At 39.0% G+C, this 15,231-nt stretch overlaps 1 protein-coding gene across 1 annotated transcript in view; it reads right to left on the reverse strand.

Moving 5' to 3' along the window:
• Positions 1-1,980: 1,980 nt before the first annotated feature.
• Positions 1,981-15,231, reverse strand: part of slc38a11 (solute carrier family 38 member 11) — an 85,835-nt gene continuing 72,584 nt past the window's right edge. The window contains exons 10-12 of the mRNA XM_043694501.1: positions 12,376-12,488; positions 5,128-5,259; positions 1,981-2,271 (exon numbers count right to left, since the gene is read on the reverse strand). Of these exons, the coding sequence (XP_043550436.1) occupies positions 1,981-2,271; positions 5,128-5,259; positions 12,376-12,488 (536 nt within the window). The remainder of the gene's footprint in view (positions 2,272-5,127; positions 5,260-12,375; positions 12,489-15,231) is intronic.

Below are 15,231 nucleotides of genomic sequence, written 5' to 3' on the forward strand. Positions count from 1 at the left end.
CTTTCTAGTGAACACCCACCTTCCAAATTCGTTTAAAACCTACTTTACAACATGAGTGAGGATACACTCCAGCTCTCTGAAGTACAAATTGCTCATCTAGGTCTTACCTACCACTAGGTAAGTGGGCGTGGGTGGCACGGTGGCACAGTGGTTAGCACTTCTGCCTCACAGTGCCAGAGACCCGGGTTCAATTCCTGCCTCAGGCGACTGACTGTGTGGAGTTTGCACATTCTCCCAGTGTCTGCGTGGGTTTCCTCCGGGTGCTCCGGTTTCCTCCCACAAATAATTACAATCAGCTTATTACTGTACTAGCTTTTTTTTTCTAAATCGCTAAAACTGATTACAGGACTTTTCTAATTCCGGATCATAACCTCTGATCATTTACCCTACCCCTTTAGCAGCTAGTCAATGATATCCTGGACACAGTTAGAAAAGAGGCAATATACCAAGTGAGTGTCAAGTTAGTACAGACACAATGAAATCTTCTGGCATAATCAACCTTTCACAATGACCTTTCTTTGTAAAGGACATTTGCAAAATCAAAAGCGTAAAATGGCAACATATTGGCCTGACACATTACAATATACTTGTTAAAACATCGACTTTAATCTTTTGGATTTACAACACACAAGAATTTTGCTTAAAATTTGCATTTTACTGTTTTTGAATACTCATTAAAATTGCAGTTCAGACACGTAATGGTCATAAGTATATTCTGCCTGGTAAATGTCATGAACAATTATACAATGGAGCCTAAGGTAAATGATAGGATAGAAATTAATATGGATTGCACATGTACAAAGCTCCCATAATATTTTTTAAACTAAGCAACCAGTTGTTAGTCCTCTGCTAGATGTGAGGCTCTTTCTAGTCATTGCAGATGAATGTCTAAACAAATTTTAGGTTTATATGTAATTTGGAAGCCTAATGTCTGAAATCTCCCCCCTTCCAAGGATTAGTCAGCTGTCTTTTTCATGATTCTCCAGTTGCAAAACATAATTAGAATTCTGGAAAACTCAGCAAATCTGGCAGCATCTCAGCAGTGTTAACATTCCAGATCAATTATCTTTCCTTGAGAAATAAAAAATGCTAGTGATAATAGTGAGTGTCAAGTTAGTACAGACACAATGAAATTGCAAAGAGGATCAAAGAGCAAAAGGGAATACTTGTGACAGGACAGAAGTAAATAAAAGCTATAGATGATGCTGCAACACTTTGAAAAAGTTATTATTCCTGAATTCTGTCATTTTGTAAACATTGAGTGAAGTAATGAGGCAGAGTAATAGGAAGCAAGAGAATACTGATCATAATAAAATCATGATTTTACTGCTTCACCATAAAGAGTTTCACAAAAATTCATTGAATTATTCAACACATGACATCAAAGATACACATTCTTATGATGCTTTTTTTTATTGGTTAATGCTAACTTGTTAGAAAAGTGTATTACCAGCAAGGCAAAACTTTAAAACTTCAGGAGTTTGCAAGCAGGAATGGTTGATGGTCCTCTTCTTACTGCTGGGACATTAAATTTCATTGAAACAATTCTCCTGCTGCCTGAGCTGAGATCAGGTAGTTCAATGCTAGTCAGGGATCAAATGTTGAGCCTTCTTTTTATGGATCACTCAATTAAGTAAGTCTACACAGTCACTGATGTAGCCAATTAATAGTGAAGTACATTAATTATTTTTATTTATGGATGCATCAAAAGTTGTATCATTTGGTTATTCAAACATTTACGGATTAGTCAGTGTTCTCTGAGTTCAATTTACTTCACTTACAAAAGGGGAAGCTAGTGTTTACTTGTTTTAAATATTGACAATAAATTAAAGTATTCAACAGTAAATAAATAGATTGCAAACATTAGCATAAAGTAGAGGACATAATTTTACATTTACTTGAAAAATAACAGCACATTTGTTATAATGCAACAGAAATCAACAGATTATTAATCAACACCACTGTACAGATTCACATATTTTATAATATGTTGGTGGTGAATGCAGGAGATTGACTGGCTGTCTCATTGACAAGGAATGTAATATTGTATATAGTTGAATTTGAAGGCATGCAGTAAAACATTTCTTTTCCATGACTGCATTCTTTTGGAAACGTGACAGCCATTACAAAACCTACAATCATCACCAATATACCAGTGATCAGGATTATACAAGACTGAACACTATCCCAATTATACCATGACTCCTCAGAGAGCTTTAGATAGCATGCTGTTGGAATGATGAAAACCAGTGGAGTAGCAGCTACCACACCCTGTGAAAACAAAATAATATTGAAGGACATTTACAAAGTTGTTTCATTGTTTTGTCAAAGTCCTTGAAACGTGGAGTAAACATGTAATTTACACTTTTCTCTTATTTACATTCCTTTTTCATTATCATTCCCTTTTACTAAACAATTATATTCTTGGAGATTTAAATTCACTTTGGGATGGCAGTACTAAATGGCCAATTGTGAATTGATAGATTATTTTGCATTCCATCTGAATTTGTTTTCCATTGAAATCAGATGGTGAACTGCGAAACAGCAGCTCACTTACCATTCAGTGTTTTGTTCAAGATGACTTTCTACCCCCTTGCCCCCATGTGTTATCCTGTGGGATGGCACAAAAACCAGGAGATCCATGGGCATGGGATCTATTTACATGGACATGGGATCTATTTACATGTACAAACACACATTCTAAATTTGCAGATGATACCAAATTGGTGGGTGTGGAAGGAGAGTCCATACTGGGAATGACTACAACAAATTTTACAAGGACATTAACAAACTTGCAGAATTGACAAATTAAGTTCCATGCAGAAATGTTAGGTAGTACATTTTGCTGGAAGAATGGGAAGGTTACTTATTTCTTGGGAGATTCGAGTCTATTTTGGATTGAGAATAAAAGATTCTTGGAATATATATATATGTTTATCATTAAAAGTTGCACTGCAGGTTAGCAAGGAAAAATGCAAACTGAGCACAAGGTGTTATTTCTACTCTTTTAAACTGAACATAGAGTAAAGCTTTCCTGACACTATCACCAGAACAGGGACAACACAGCGTTAGTTATAGTGTGAAGCTCCCTCTTTAATGTCCCCATCAATCAATGCTCCACCCCAGGACAGGGAAAGCATGAGGACAGATACAGAGTAAAGCTTCCTCTACTCTTCTAAACTGAAGTAAAACTTCCTTGATACTGTCCCCATCAAACACTTCCAGGACAGGGACAGCATAGTGTTAGATATACAGTGAAGCTCTGGTTGCACTGTCCCCATTAGACATTTCCAGGTACAGGTAGAGCATAGGATTAGATAGAGAGTAAAGCTTCTACTCTTTTAAACTGAATAAAGCTCCCTATACTCTTTTAAACTGAAATTAAAGTTTCCATTACTCTTTTTAGGCAGAAAATAAAAATGTAATTAAACATGCTAAGGCACTATATTAAATAACAAATTAATGGTTTAATGGAAAATTTCTTAACTGAAACAGAAACTTCCTAAATTAAGATAACATCATCTGGGGTGATGATGCTCCCCAAACCATGCGGTGCCCACCAGTCCACAAAGACTTTACATCATGCCAGTGAGCACCACATGCTCCCTCTCCAAAGACACTGGAGCACGGATATAACCATGAAAGAGGGGCAGAAGTGTTATTTCTAAGATGATAAGCATTGGTTTCAGTCATCCTCGTAGTTAATTGGAGCAAATTACAGCTCACCCACTGGATATTGGTCAAGCAGTACATCATAGTCATTGGAGGGGTTGGGTGAGGTGGAGTTGGTTGACACTTGTGTGAAAAATAGTAGGTTTTCTGATGCTGTTGCCAAGGGGCAGTATTTAAATGAGAAACAAGAAAGGATCAAAGGAGATGCTTGGGGGCTCAATTTAATTTTGTGGTGCTTGGGGGCTCAATTTAATTTTGTGGGAGAAGAGAAGTCATTGCAGGAGATTCTCTGGCTATGACTGAATAAATAAGAATGGAGTCTGATGCTGGTAGTCCCAGCCACATAGGTAACAAAGGAGAGGCACGTTTCAATGGTTGTGGGGAAGTTGAGAAGCTGAGTTGGATTAAGTTTACCATGGTCATAATCACATAGAATGTCAGCTTGTGACTTAAGTGAGGGCTATTACATTACACTGGTAAAGCTGAATCCTGTTCAAAGGATTTAAACATACTGTTAGAGGAAAGATGGTTGTAAATGAAGTGGCTTAGCTGAAGGTATTGATAGGAAATGCTACAATCTGCATAATCTTGGAGTTCCCTTCTACAAACTATTGAGAGATCTGGTGGCTGATATGGTGTGACAGTAGAGAGGCCAAAACTGTGTGTGAGGAGCCCATAAGTAAAGGATGGGTTGCTGGAAGCAGAAGGAAAGGCCTGATTGGAATGGCAGCTAGAAACCATTGGCTAACTAGTCAGATTGAATAAATGAATTTCTGGCTTGGAGAAGGAAAATGCTGGAAGAGATGTGAGCAAGGAAAGAAATGAACAAAAAAAAAGAAATTGGAATTCTTAAACCTGAGTGCACAGGAAAGGAATTACGTGTGACGTTAGGTTGTATGGACCAGTGGCACAGCTGCTTAGCATAAATGCTGAAAGAGAAAGGACAGGCAGTCCTTATAACTGAGGAACCCTTCTGAGAAGGAAAACTCCAGGTATGAGGCAGAAATGGACAGAAGTCCAGAAGAAGAACTAAAGTGGCAAACAAAGATACGTTCAGTTCACAAAAAGCAATAATTCAAAAAAATTAGTTCAAATTGTATTCAGTTTAATAAAAATCTGAGTTCAGTAACAGCATCCATGAAGCTGCTGGTTTGTCAGAAAAACCTAATTTAAAACTGCAATTCTTTCATACTCCCATGTATATCCAATTCCAGCTGAAAATGTGTTGCTGGAAAAGCGCAGCAGGTCAGGCAGCATCCAAGGAGCAGGAGAATCGACGTTTCGGGCACGTTCCTGAAGAAGGGCTTGTGCCCGAAACGTCGATTCTCCTGTTCCTTGGATGCTGCCTGACCTGCTGCGCTTTTCCAGCAACACATTTTCAGCCATGACATCTATACCCAGAGAATGAATGGCAAAAAATAACGCCCCTCTTATTATAAGAATAATCTTACTCACATTTAATTCCAAAACTATTCCAAGACAATCATAGGCTAATGAAATGCCTGTAGCCGCAGCAACAATGCAGACGGTAACAAAGAAATGAAAAATTGTTGACAATGTTCCCCCGAAAAATAAGTTTCCAATAACCTGTAGATGAAAGAAAATTCTATGATCCCTTGCTAAACAAATGAAAGCATTTGTGTTCCCATTCTTGCAATAATATGTTTTTAAAATGCATTTTCAGGCAGAAAAACATCACGCTACATCAAACTAATGATAAAAATGTTTAAAACTTATCTTCACCTGATTCTCCAGCAGCCAAAATATCTCATTTAATCTTAATAATTAATATTTCAGAATCCTCCAAAACACTTCAATGGTTAAAATGGTTTAAGTTCCACTGCAACTTATAATGAAGCTTTAGTGACGTTTCAGCTATGCTAATCATTCTTAACTTATCATTTTCAATCATAAAATTTTATATTATACAAAATTAAAAGCATTATATTTAAGTTCTTTGATTATAGATACACATTCAAAGATGTATAGCCCTATCCTGAATCTGCAGGTCAGAAGAATGACAAGTATACTTTACAACCACAAAATAATTCAAATAATAAGGCTCTGAATATCTGTATCTCCATTATAAATGCACTGTCTGATTGTAAAATTGTAAAAGTTTGCTTTTAGTGAACTGTAGAAATTGTGCAATACTTTGGGTTAAATTCCAATCAGGCACAAAGTCTCTTATGTTTAGCTATCAAAAATGAAGTGAAGGAAGAATTTAATTTCAGTTATTTTATAAGTCCTTTTTAAACAAATATTTTGAATCCCCAAACCTCAACTAAATGGTTAAACTGTGAAACAACGGATCTGATGATGTGTGAAACCACCGCAACTGCATTATTTACATGCAATTGCTAAAACTTTGGATAGATGCTTTGTGTCCCCAAGGGAACTGCTGGTGAAAATTAGGAAGAACACAAATGAGAACCAAGGACTGTGTCCACAAAGACAACTAAAAAAGCAGCAGTAAACTGATCAGTTATTATAACATAAACTGCCACATAAATTATCATATAAAATAAGAGAGAGGGATACATTTATTGCCTGTATAAGCATACTAGACCTTTGACAATTGTTTGTTGTTGTGATTGTGTATTTATTGTACAAAAACAGTCAATTAGATAATTGTGAATCATTTATTAGCAGGAACTGAATATGGAGTGCAAATGTCTACAGAAAATGTAAATCAAGAGTGAGTTTAGAATTTCTGTTGTTACGTCCCATGTAAAATGCTGATTTTGTCTCACTCAATCTAAATGTTGTGCATTCATTCTCAAGTTTGGTCTGTTGTATAACGAACATTACATACATCGAAGCAAAGAACGAAAGCAATAAGACTGCTTACTCATGATGCAATCAAATAATTTTCATTCTTTTCATAAACATGGCACTGAACCATGTTAGTTTTTCTTAATTATTAATTTATGGAATGTGATTATTGATTGCAAGGCTAGTATTTATTGGCCATTAATATCTGTTCCAGGAGGTGCTGATAAGGTTGTTGAACTTTTAAGGTCCACATGATGTAGATACAAGCACATTCCTTTTAGGGAGGGAGTTCCAGGACTTTGAACCAATAACAGTGAAGGAACACTGATTAATTTTAAATCAAGAAGGTATATAGCTTGGACTGGAACTTACAGATAATAGTGTTCCCATGTCGCCTTGCTTTTCTCAGTGGGAGAGATGCTGGGTTTATAAAGTGCTGTTGAAGAAGCTTTAGCACGTTCTTGCAGTGCATCTTGCAGATGCTATATACTGCTGTCATTGTACACATATTGGCACCAATGACATGGCCAGGAAAGGGACTGAGGATCTGAAAAGTGACTACAGAGAGCTGGGTTGGAAGCCAAAGAGCAGGACAAGTAGAATAATGTTCTCAGGTATGCTGCTGGTGCCACGAGACAATGAGCTGAGGAACAGTCAGCAAGTCAGTGGCTGCACAGCTGGTACAGGAGAGAGGGCTTCAGATACTTAGACCATTGGGATGCCTTCTGGGGAAGGTGGGACCTGTACATGAAGAATGGGTTGCACCTGAATTAGAGGGGCACAAATGTCCTGGTGGGAGATTTGCTCAATTGGTTTGGGAGGGTTTTGTACATGAGGCAGTGATAGGATATAGTGAATCTATCGAAGGTTTTTCATGTGATGGAACAAAGGGATCAGTTAACGTGTGTCTGCTTTAACGTAAGGAGTGTCAGAAGTAAGAGTGATGAGCTTAGAGCATGGATCAGTACTTGGGACTATGATGTTGTGGCCACAATGGAGATGTGGGTTTCACAGAGGCAGGAATGGTTGCTAGATATTCAAGGGTTTAGAACATTTTTAAAGAACAGGGAGAAGGGAACAAAAGGAGGGGGTGTAGCATTGCTAATCAGAGAGTGCATTTACCATAGCCATGGACAGGGAAAGGAGCAGTTACCATGGAAAGATATTTAACTGGGGAAAAGGAAATTATGACACTATTAGACAGGAAGTGCAGATTGGGAGCATCTGTTCCACAGAAAGGGCACGACAGACATGTGGAGACTGTTTAAGGAGCAGTTGTTGTGAGTGATGCACAAATTTGTTCCTCTGAGACAGGCAAGAAGGGGTAAGATTAAGGAGCCTTGGATGATGAGAACAGAGAAGCTTCTCGTCAAAAGGAAGAAGGCAGCTTACATATGGTGGAGGAAGAAAGGATCTAGCACAGCTTTAAAGGATTAAGGCTTGCTAGGAAGGAGCTCAAAAATGGACTGAGGAGAGCCAGGAGGGGGCACGAGAAAGGCTTGGCAGGAAGGATTAGCGAGAACCCAAAGGCATTTTACTCCTACGTGAGGAATAAGAGAATGATCAGGGAGAAGGTAGGGCCGATCAGGGATATGTTGGGAACTTGTGTGTGGAGTCTGAGCAGATAGGGGAAGCCCTAAATGAGTTTTTTGCTTTGGTTTTCAATAAGGAAAGGGACCTTGATGTGAATGACAACTTTAAGGAGCAGGGAAACAGGCTTGAACAGATCAAGATTGAGCAAGTTGATGTGCTGGATATTTTGGCAAACATTAAGATTAGTAAGTCCCCAGAGACAGACCAGACTTATCCTAGGTTGCTCCGGGAAGTGAGAAATGATTATGCTAAGTTGCTGGTGAAGATCTTTGCTTCCTCACTCCGCATGCCGGAGGATTGGAAGGAGGTGAATATTGTTCCTCTTTTCTAGGGTAATAGGGAAATGCCTGGCAATTACAGACCAGTCAGTCTTACATCTTATGGTCAGCAAGGTTTTGGAAACAATTCTGAGGAATAGGATTTATGACTATTTGAAAAGCATAGCATGATTATAGGCAGTCAGCATGGCTTTGTGAGGGGCAGGTCATGCCTCGCTAATCTTATTGAGTTCTTTGAGGAGGTGACGAGACAGATTACCGAAGGTCGAGCAGTGTATGTGGTGTGCATGGACTTTAGCAATGCGTTTGATATGGTTCCCACAGTAGGCTCATTCATAAAGCCAGGAGGTAAGGGATACAGGGTGATTTGGCTCTCTGGATTCAGAATTGGTTGGCTGACAGAAGGCAGAGTGTGGTTGTAGATGCAAAGTATTCTGTCTGGAGGCCTGTGGTGAGTGGTGTCTCACAGGGCTCTGTTCTTGAGCATCTGCTGTTTGTAGTTTTTATAAGTGACTTGGTTGAGGGGTGCGTTAGTAACTTTGCCTATGACACAAAGGTTGGAGGTGCCATTGATCGTATCAAGGGCTATTACATGCTGCAACATGACATTGACAGTATGCAAAGCTGGGCTGAGAAATGGCAGATGGAGTTCAACCTGGATAAATGTGAAATGATGCATTTTTGGAAGATTGAACTTGAATGCTGAATATAGGATTAAAGACAGGATTCTTGGCAGTGTGGAGGAACTTGGTGTTCAAGTGCATAGATTCCTCAAAGTTGCCACCCAAGTGGATAGGGTTGTTAAGAAAGCATATGGTGTTTTGCCTTTCATTAACAGGGGGATCAAGTTTAAGAGCCGTGAAGTTTTGCTGCAACTCTACAAAACTCTGGTGAGACCATACTTGGAATATTGTGTCCAGTTCTGGTTGCCCTATTATAAGAAAGATGCGGAGGCTTTGGGGAGGGAGCAAAGGATGTTTTCCAGGATGCTGCCTGGACTGGACAGCTTGTCTTATGAAGAGAGGTTGACTGAGCTTGGACCTTTCTCTCTGGAGAGAAGGAGGAAGTGAGGTGACCTGATCGAGGTGTACAAGGTAATGACAGGCATGGATGGAGTCAATAGCCAGAGACTTTCCCTCAGAGTAGGACTGTCTGCCACAAGGCATCATAGTTTTAAGGTGTTAGGAGGAAGATAAGAGGAGACATCAGAGGTAAGTTCTTTATGCAGAGAGCGTTGCCAGCAGTAGTGATGGAAGCAGAGTCATTAGGGACATCTAAGCAACTGCTGGACTTGCATACGGACAACAGTAAATTGAGGGGAGTGTATGTTAGGTTATTTTATTTTAGATTAGGATTAATGCTTGACACAACATCATGGGCCGTAGGGCCTGTTCTATGCTGTACTTTTCTACATTCTATGTTCTACATTATATGTTTTATGGTCTATGGTAAGGGAGTGAATGTTTACTACAGTGTAAGGGGTGCCAATAATGTGGGCTGTTTTGTTTTTATTGATGTTTGATTTCTTCCAAGTTTTTGGAGCTGCACTCATCCAGACAAGTAGAAAGTATTTCATCAATTTCTGACTTGTGCCTTGAGGATGGTGGACAGATTTTGGAGAGTCGGGAGGTGGGTTTTCCTGCTCTTGCAGTATTTATACGGCTAGTTTAGCTAAAGTTCTGGTCAATAAGGACCTCTTTGAAGTTGTTGATGGAGGATTGAGCAATGGTTATACTGTTAAAGTTGAAAGAGGAATATTTGGATTCTCCCTTATTGGAAATTGTTGTTGGCTGGTACTAGTGTGAGCCAAATACTACTATTCATTTTTTTAGCCCAAGTTTGATTTATGTTGAGGACTTGCTACATGCAAGCACGGATGACATCAGTATCTGTAAAATTGCAATGGTTTTGTGCACTGTGCAATCATCAGAAAACATCACAATTTCTGATTTTATGTTTATGAAAAATCATGGATGAAGCAGCTGAAAATATTTGGACCTGGGAGGTTACCCTGAAGAATGTGTGCAAAAAAGAGATTGCAGGTTCATAGCTCCTTGAAAGTGGAGTTGCAGGTAGATAGTGAAGAAGGCTTTGGTATGCTTTCCTTTATTGGTCCGACTATTGAGTATAGGAGTTGGGAGGTCATGTTGTGGCTGTACAGGGCATTGTTTAGGCCACTTTTGGAATATCATGTGCAATTCTGGTCTTCCTCCTATCGGAAAGATGTTGTGAAACTTGAAAGGTTTCAGAAAAGATCTATAAGGATGTTGCCAGAATTGGAGAATTTGAGCTATCTGAAGAGGCTGAATAGGCTGGGGCTGTTTTCCCTGGAGCATCAGAGGCTGAGGGGTGACCTTATAGAGCTTTAGAAAATCATGAGGGACATGGATAGGGTAAATAGACAAGGTATTTTTCTGGAGTGGGGGAGTCCAGAACTAGAGGGTATAGGTTCAGGGTGAGAGGGGAAAAATTTAAAAGGGTCCTCAGGGGTAACTTTTTTACGCAGAGGGTGGTGCTTGTATGGAATGAGCTACCAGAGAAAGTGGCAGAGGCTGGTACAATCACAATATTTAAAAGGCATCTGGATGGGTATATGATTAGGAAGAGTTTAGAGGGAAATGGGCCAAGTGCTGACAAATAGGACTAGGTGAGGTTAGGATATCTGGTCAGCGTGGACAAGTTGGACTGAAGGGTCTGTTTCTCTGCTGTACATCTCTATGACTCTATGACTTAGAAGTTGGCCTCCAATAATCATAGCCAACTTAATTTGTGCTGAATGTGATTCCAAACAGTGCAAAAGTTTCCTCCAGATTGCTGATTAAAACTCTTTTTCGTGTCAGACTCTACTAATTGCAACTTGATATCAAGTACAGTCATTCTCATTTTCCTTTTTGAGTTTAGCTTTATTTGTCCAAATTTGACAAGGTTGTAATTCGATCTGGAACCATATGACCATGGTGTAACCCAAACAGAACATCAGTGAGCAGAGTTACTAAAGGGAAGCATTGATGTAACGTAGCGGTCACATCACTGGACTGGTAATCAGAGGCCTCGGCTCATGTTCTGAGGACATTGGTTGAAATCCCACCATGGCAGCTGGTGAAATTTGAATTCAATCAATCTGGAGAGACAAGCTTCTCTCATGGCAACCAGGTAATAATTATTTATTGTTGTAAAGATTCACCTGGTTGTACGTGTATGGAATGAGCTGCCAGAGGAAGTGGTGGAGGCTGGTACAATTGCAACATTTAAGAGGCATTTGGATGGTTATATGAATAGGAAGGGTTTGAATGTATATGGGCCGGGTGCTGGCAGGTGGGACTAGATTGGGTTGGGATATCTGGTCAGCATGGATGGGTTGGACCAAAGGGTCTGTTTCCATGCTGTACTTCTCTATGACTCTATGTCCTTTAGGGAAGAAAATCTGCCATCCTCAGTTGGTCAGGCCTACATGTGACTTCAGCTCCACCGCAATGTGGTTAACTCTTAATTACCTCTGAAATGGCAATGTCAATCAGTTCAATCTTAATTTTAAAATATAAGCAGCCAATGTATATCATCAAGCACAGCAGTGAGCAGCGAATGGAACATTCAAGTTAAGAATAGTCAAGTCAAAAGATAAAAACCATACTTGAAGGTTTTGATATTAATGAACAAATGGAGTCAGGTGATGTTGTGATAATGAAAGTATATGGTCTTGTAATTCAAGCAGTTTATGTTAATTGAATTCTAGAGTTTTAGTGTTGCAAAATTATGGATTCACTATAAATATACAAAATGCCATTAACAAAACTAGATGTTTTGAGGACAGCAGAATGACAATTATGTGCAGTTCTACATTGAGTAAAAATATAATTACATTTTGTATTGCAAAGGCTCATACCTATTTTCTACCCTATGACTATAAATCAAAATCTGCTCCTCATTATTATGAGATAATAGAAAACTAGCACATTACAAAGTTAATCTGGAAATGTCTATCTATAGATGGTGCACAGTAAAATTAGAAACATGCCCAATTAACTTGTATAATTATATTTACTGAAAGATAACTTACCTCACGTGTAACAAAGCATTCAATTGGAAATGTCAAAATAATGGTTATTGCATACAGAAACCTTCCAGCAGTAACCCAATCATCATTTCTGCAATAATTTTCAAATAGGTCTCCTAGTAAAAAGACATTGAAAAAACTCAGAGTTAATTTAAATTTCCATTAAACATTTCAAAACATTAACAGCATCAGAATATTCCCTTATGATATGAATGCTTTCACTGTGAAATTATTAATTTCAAAGATTAATTTGTTTCAATGAAAAGAAATAAGATATCTGAGGTGGAAAGACAATGGTAACTGTTCAAACAGCACATGTAAACAGCTACTATTGATGTATGTCTTTAATAATGGGTGACTTTAAATTGCATATATATTGGGAAAACCAAATCAGTAACAATGCTGTGAAACATAGAAAGCATAGAGAATAGCCCCAGGAGTTGCCTTTCAGATCTTTGAGCCTGTTCCACCATTCAATATGTTCGTATCTAATCATGCAACTAAGTAGGCTGCTTAAATAAAAAACGAAAGAACTGCAGATGCCGTAAATCAGACAGAAAAACAGAAATCGCTGGAAAAGCTCAGCAGGACTGGCAGCATCTGTGGAGAGAAATCAGAGTTAACATTTCAGGTCGAGTGACCTTTTCTCAGTTCTGAACTGAAGAAGGGTTACTCGACCAGAAACTTTAACTCTGATTTCTCTCCACAGATGCTGGGAGACCTGCTGAGCTCTTCCGTCATTCTATTTTTGTCTCAGTTGGCTGCTTTCTGTCCATATGTTTGATTCCCTTTATCCCAAGAACTATATCTAACTTCTTCTTGAAAACATCCCATTTTTCAGCCTCAACTGACTTCAGTGGTAGAGAATTACACTGTGGCGGAGTCACCACACTCTGGGTGAAAAATAATTCTCCTCATCTCAGTCCAAAATAGCCTAGCCCCTGTCCTTGCACTGTGACCCCTGCATCCTATGGATTGGAAGATAGCTACTTCAACAAAGAGGTAGAAAGAAAACAGGGAATTATAAACTAGTTTGTGTGATATTAATAGTGGGGAAGAAGCCAGAATCCATTATAAAAGACTTAGTAGCACGCCACTTTGAAAACAATAACAGGATCGGACAGAGGCAGCATGGATTTACAAAAGGGAAATCAAGCTTGACAAATCCAATGGAATTCTTCAAAGATTTAACCAGTAGAGTTGTCAGGGGAGCCAGTAGATATGGTTTATTTTAACTTGCAAAAGGCTTTCAACAAAGTTCTGTTTAAGAGATTAAAGTTTAAAATGAGATGAATAGAAAGCTGGTTGACAGACAGGAAATGAAGAGTCAGAATAAACAGATCTTTTTTCCGAGTGGTAGGCAGTCACCTTTGAGGTACAGCAGGGGTTAGTACTGGGATCCCAGCTATTCACAATATATGTGAATGCTTTTGACGAGGAAACTACATGTCATATCTCTGTGCTTGCAGATAAACACAAAGCTGGTTGGCAGGATACCGTGAACCTCTAGTGTGATTGGGACAAGTTAAGTAAGTTGTCAAATACATTGCTGATGCAATATGATGTGGATAATGTGAGGTTGTCCACTTTAATAGCAAAAATAGGCAGGCAGATTATTATCAAAATGGCAGTAGATTGGAAAAGAGGAAGGTGCAAAGACACCTAGGTATCCTCATGCAAAAGTCACTGAAAGTAAGCATGCAGGTACAACAGGCAATAAAGAAGGCAAATGGTATTTTGGCCTTCATAGCGAGAATATTCAAGTGAAAAAGCAGGCATGTCTTGCTACAAATGTACAGAGCATCAGTAAGACCACACCTGGAGTACTGTGTGCAGTTTTGGTCTTCTTATCTGAGTAAGGATGTTCTGGCTAATGTGGGAGTACAAAGAAGGCTTACCAGATTGATTAAGAGGACTGACATATGAGAAGAGGTTGAATTAGTTAGGATTATATGTTCTGGAATTCAGAAGAATGAGGGGATCTCACAGACACCTAAAATATTCCAGCCAGATGAAACAGGGTAGATGCAGAAAGGATGTTCCCAATGGTGGCGGAGTCCAGAACTAGGGGCCATAGTCTAAAGATAGGGGTAAATCAATTAGGACTGCGATGAGGAAGATTCTTTTAGCAGTTAAGAATATTAGTTTTCCACAGAAAGCAGTCATGGCCAAAGCATTGTATGATTTCAAAAAGGACGTGGATATATCATTTAGGGTAAAGGGATCAAACTAAATGAGGGAATTGCAGGAAAAGACAACTGAATTAGATGTTTAGTCTTGATCATAATGAATGGTAGATCAGGCTTGAAGAGCTGAATTGCTTATACTGGCCCCTATTATCTATCTATGATTTTTAAGTAAGATTATGCAACATTTTCCATTTTTTAAAAATAATTCCAGATCAAGTCACTCACTTCTCGGATGACTTACAGATTCACTATGTTATAAAATTTTATTGTTTTGGAATAGAGAAACATTTTGCCAAAACTGGGAAAAGTATCAATGCATCACGGAGCCAGCTCTAACCTGCCAACTTCTGGATTCAACTCAAGCATTTCAGGCTGAATGTATGCGGAGGTGTATTGCCAATTAACATATATTAGAGTCATAGAGATGTACAGCATGGAAACAGACCCTTCAGTCCAACCTGTCGATGCCAACCAGATATCCTAACCAATCTAGTCCCACCTGCCAGCACCCGGCCCATATCCCTCCAAACCCTTCCTATTCACATACCCATCCAAATGCCTCTTAAATGTTGCAATTGTACCAGCCTCCACCGCATCCTCTGGCAGCTCATTCCATACACATACCACCCTCTGCATGAAAAAGTTGCCCCTTAGGTCTCTTTTATATTTT

This window comes from Chiloscyllium plagiosum, chromosome 7 (genome assembly GCF_004010195.1).
Source record: "Chiloscyllium plagiosum isolate BGI_BamShark_2017 chromosome 7, ASM401019v2, whole genome shotgun sequence".
Classification (NCBI taxonomy): domain Eukaryota; kingdom Metazoa; phylum Chordata; class Chondrichthyes; order Orectolobiformes; family Hemiscylliidae; genus Chiloscyllium; species Chiloscyllium plagiosum.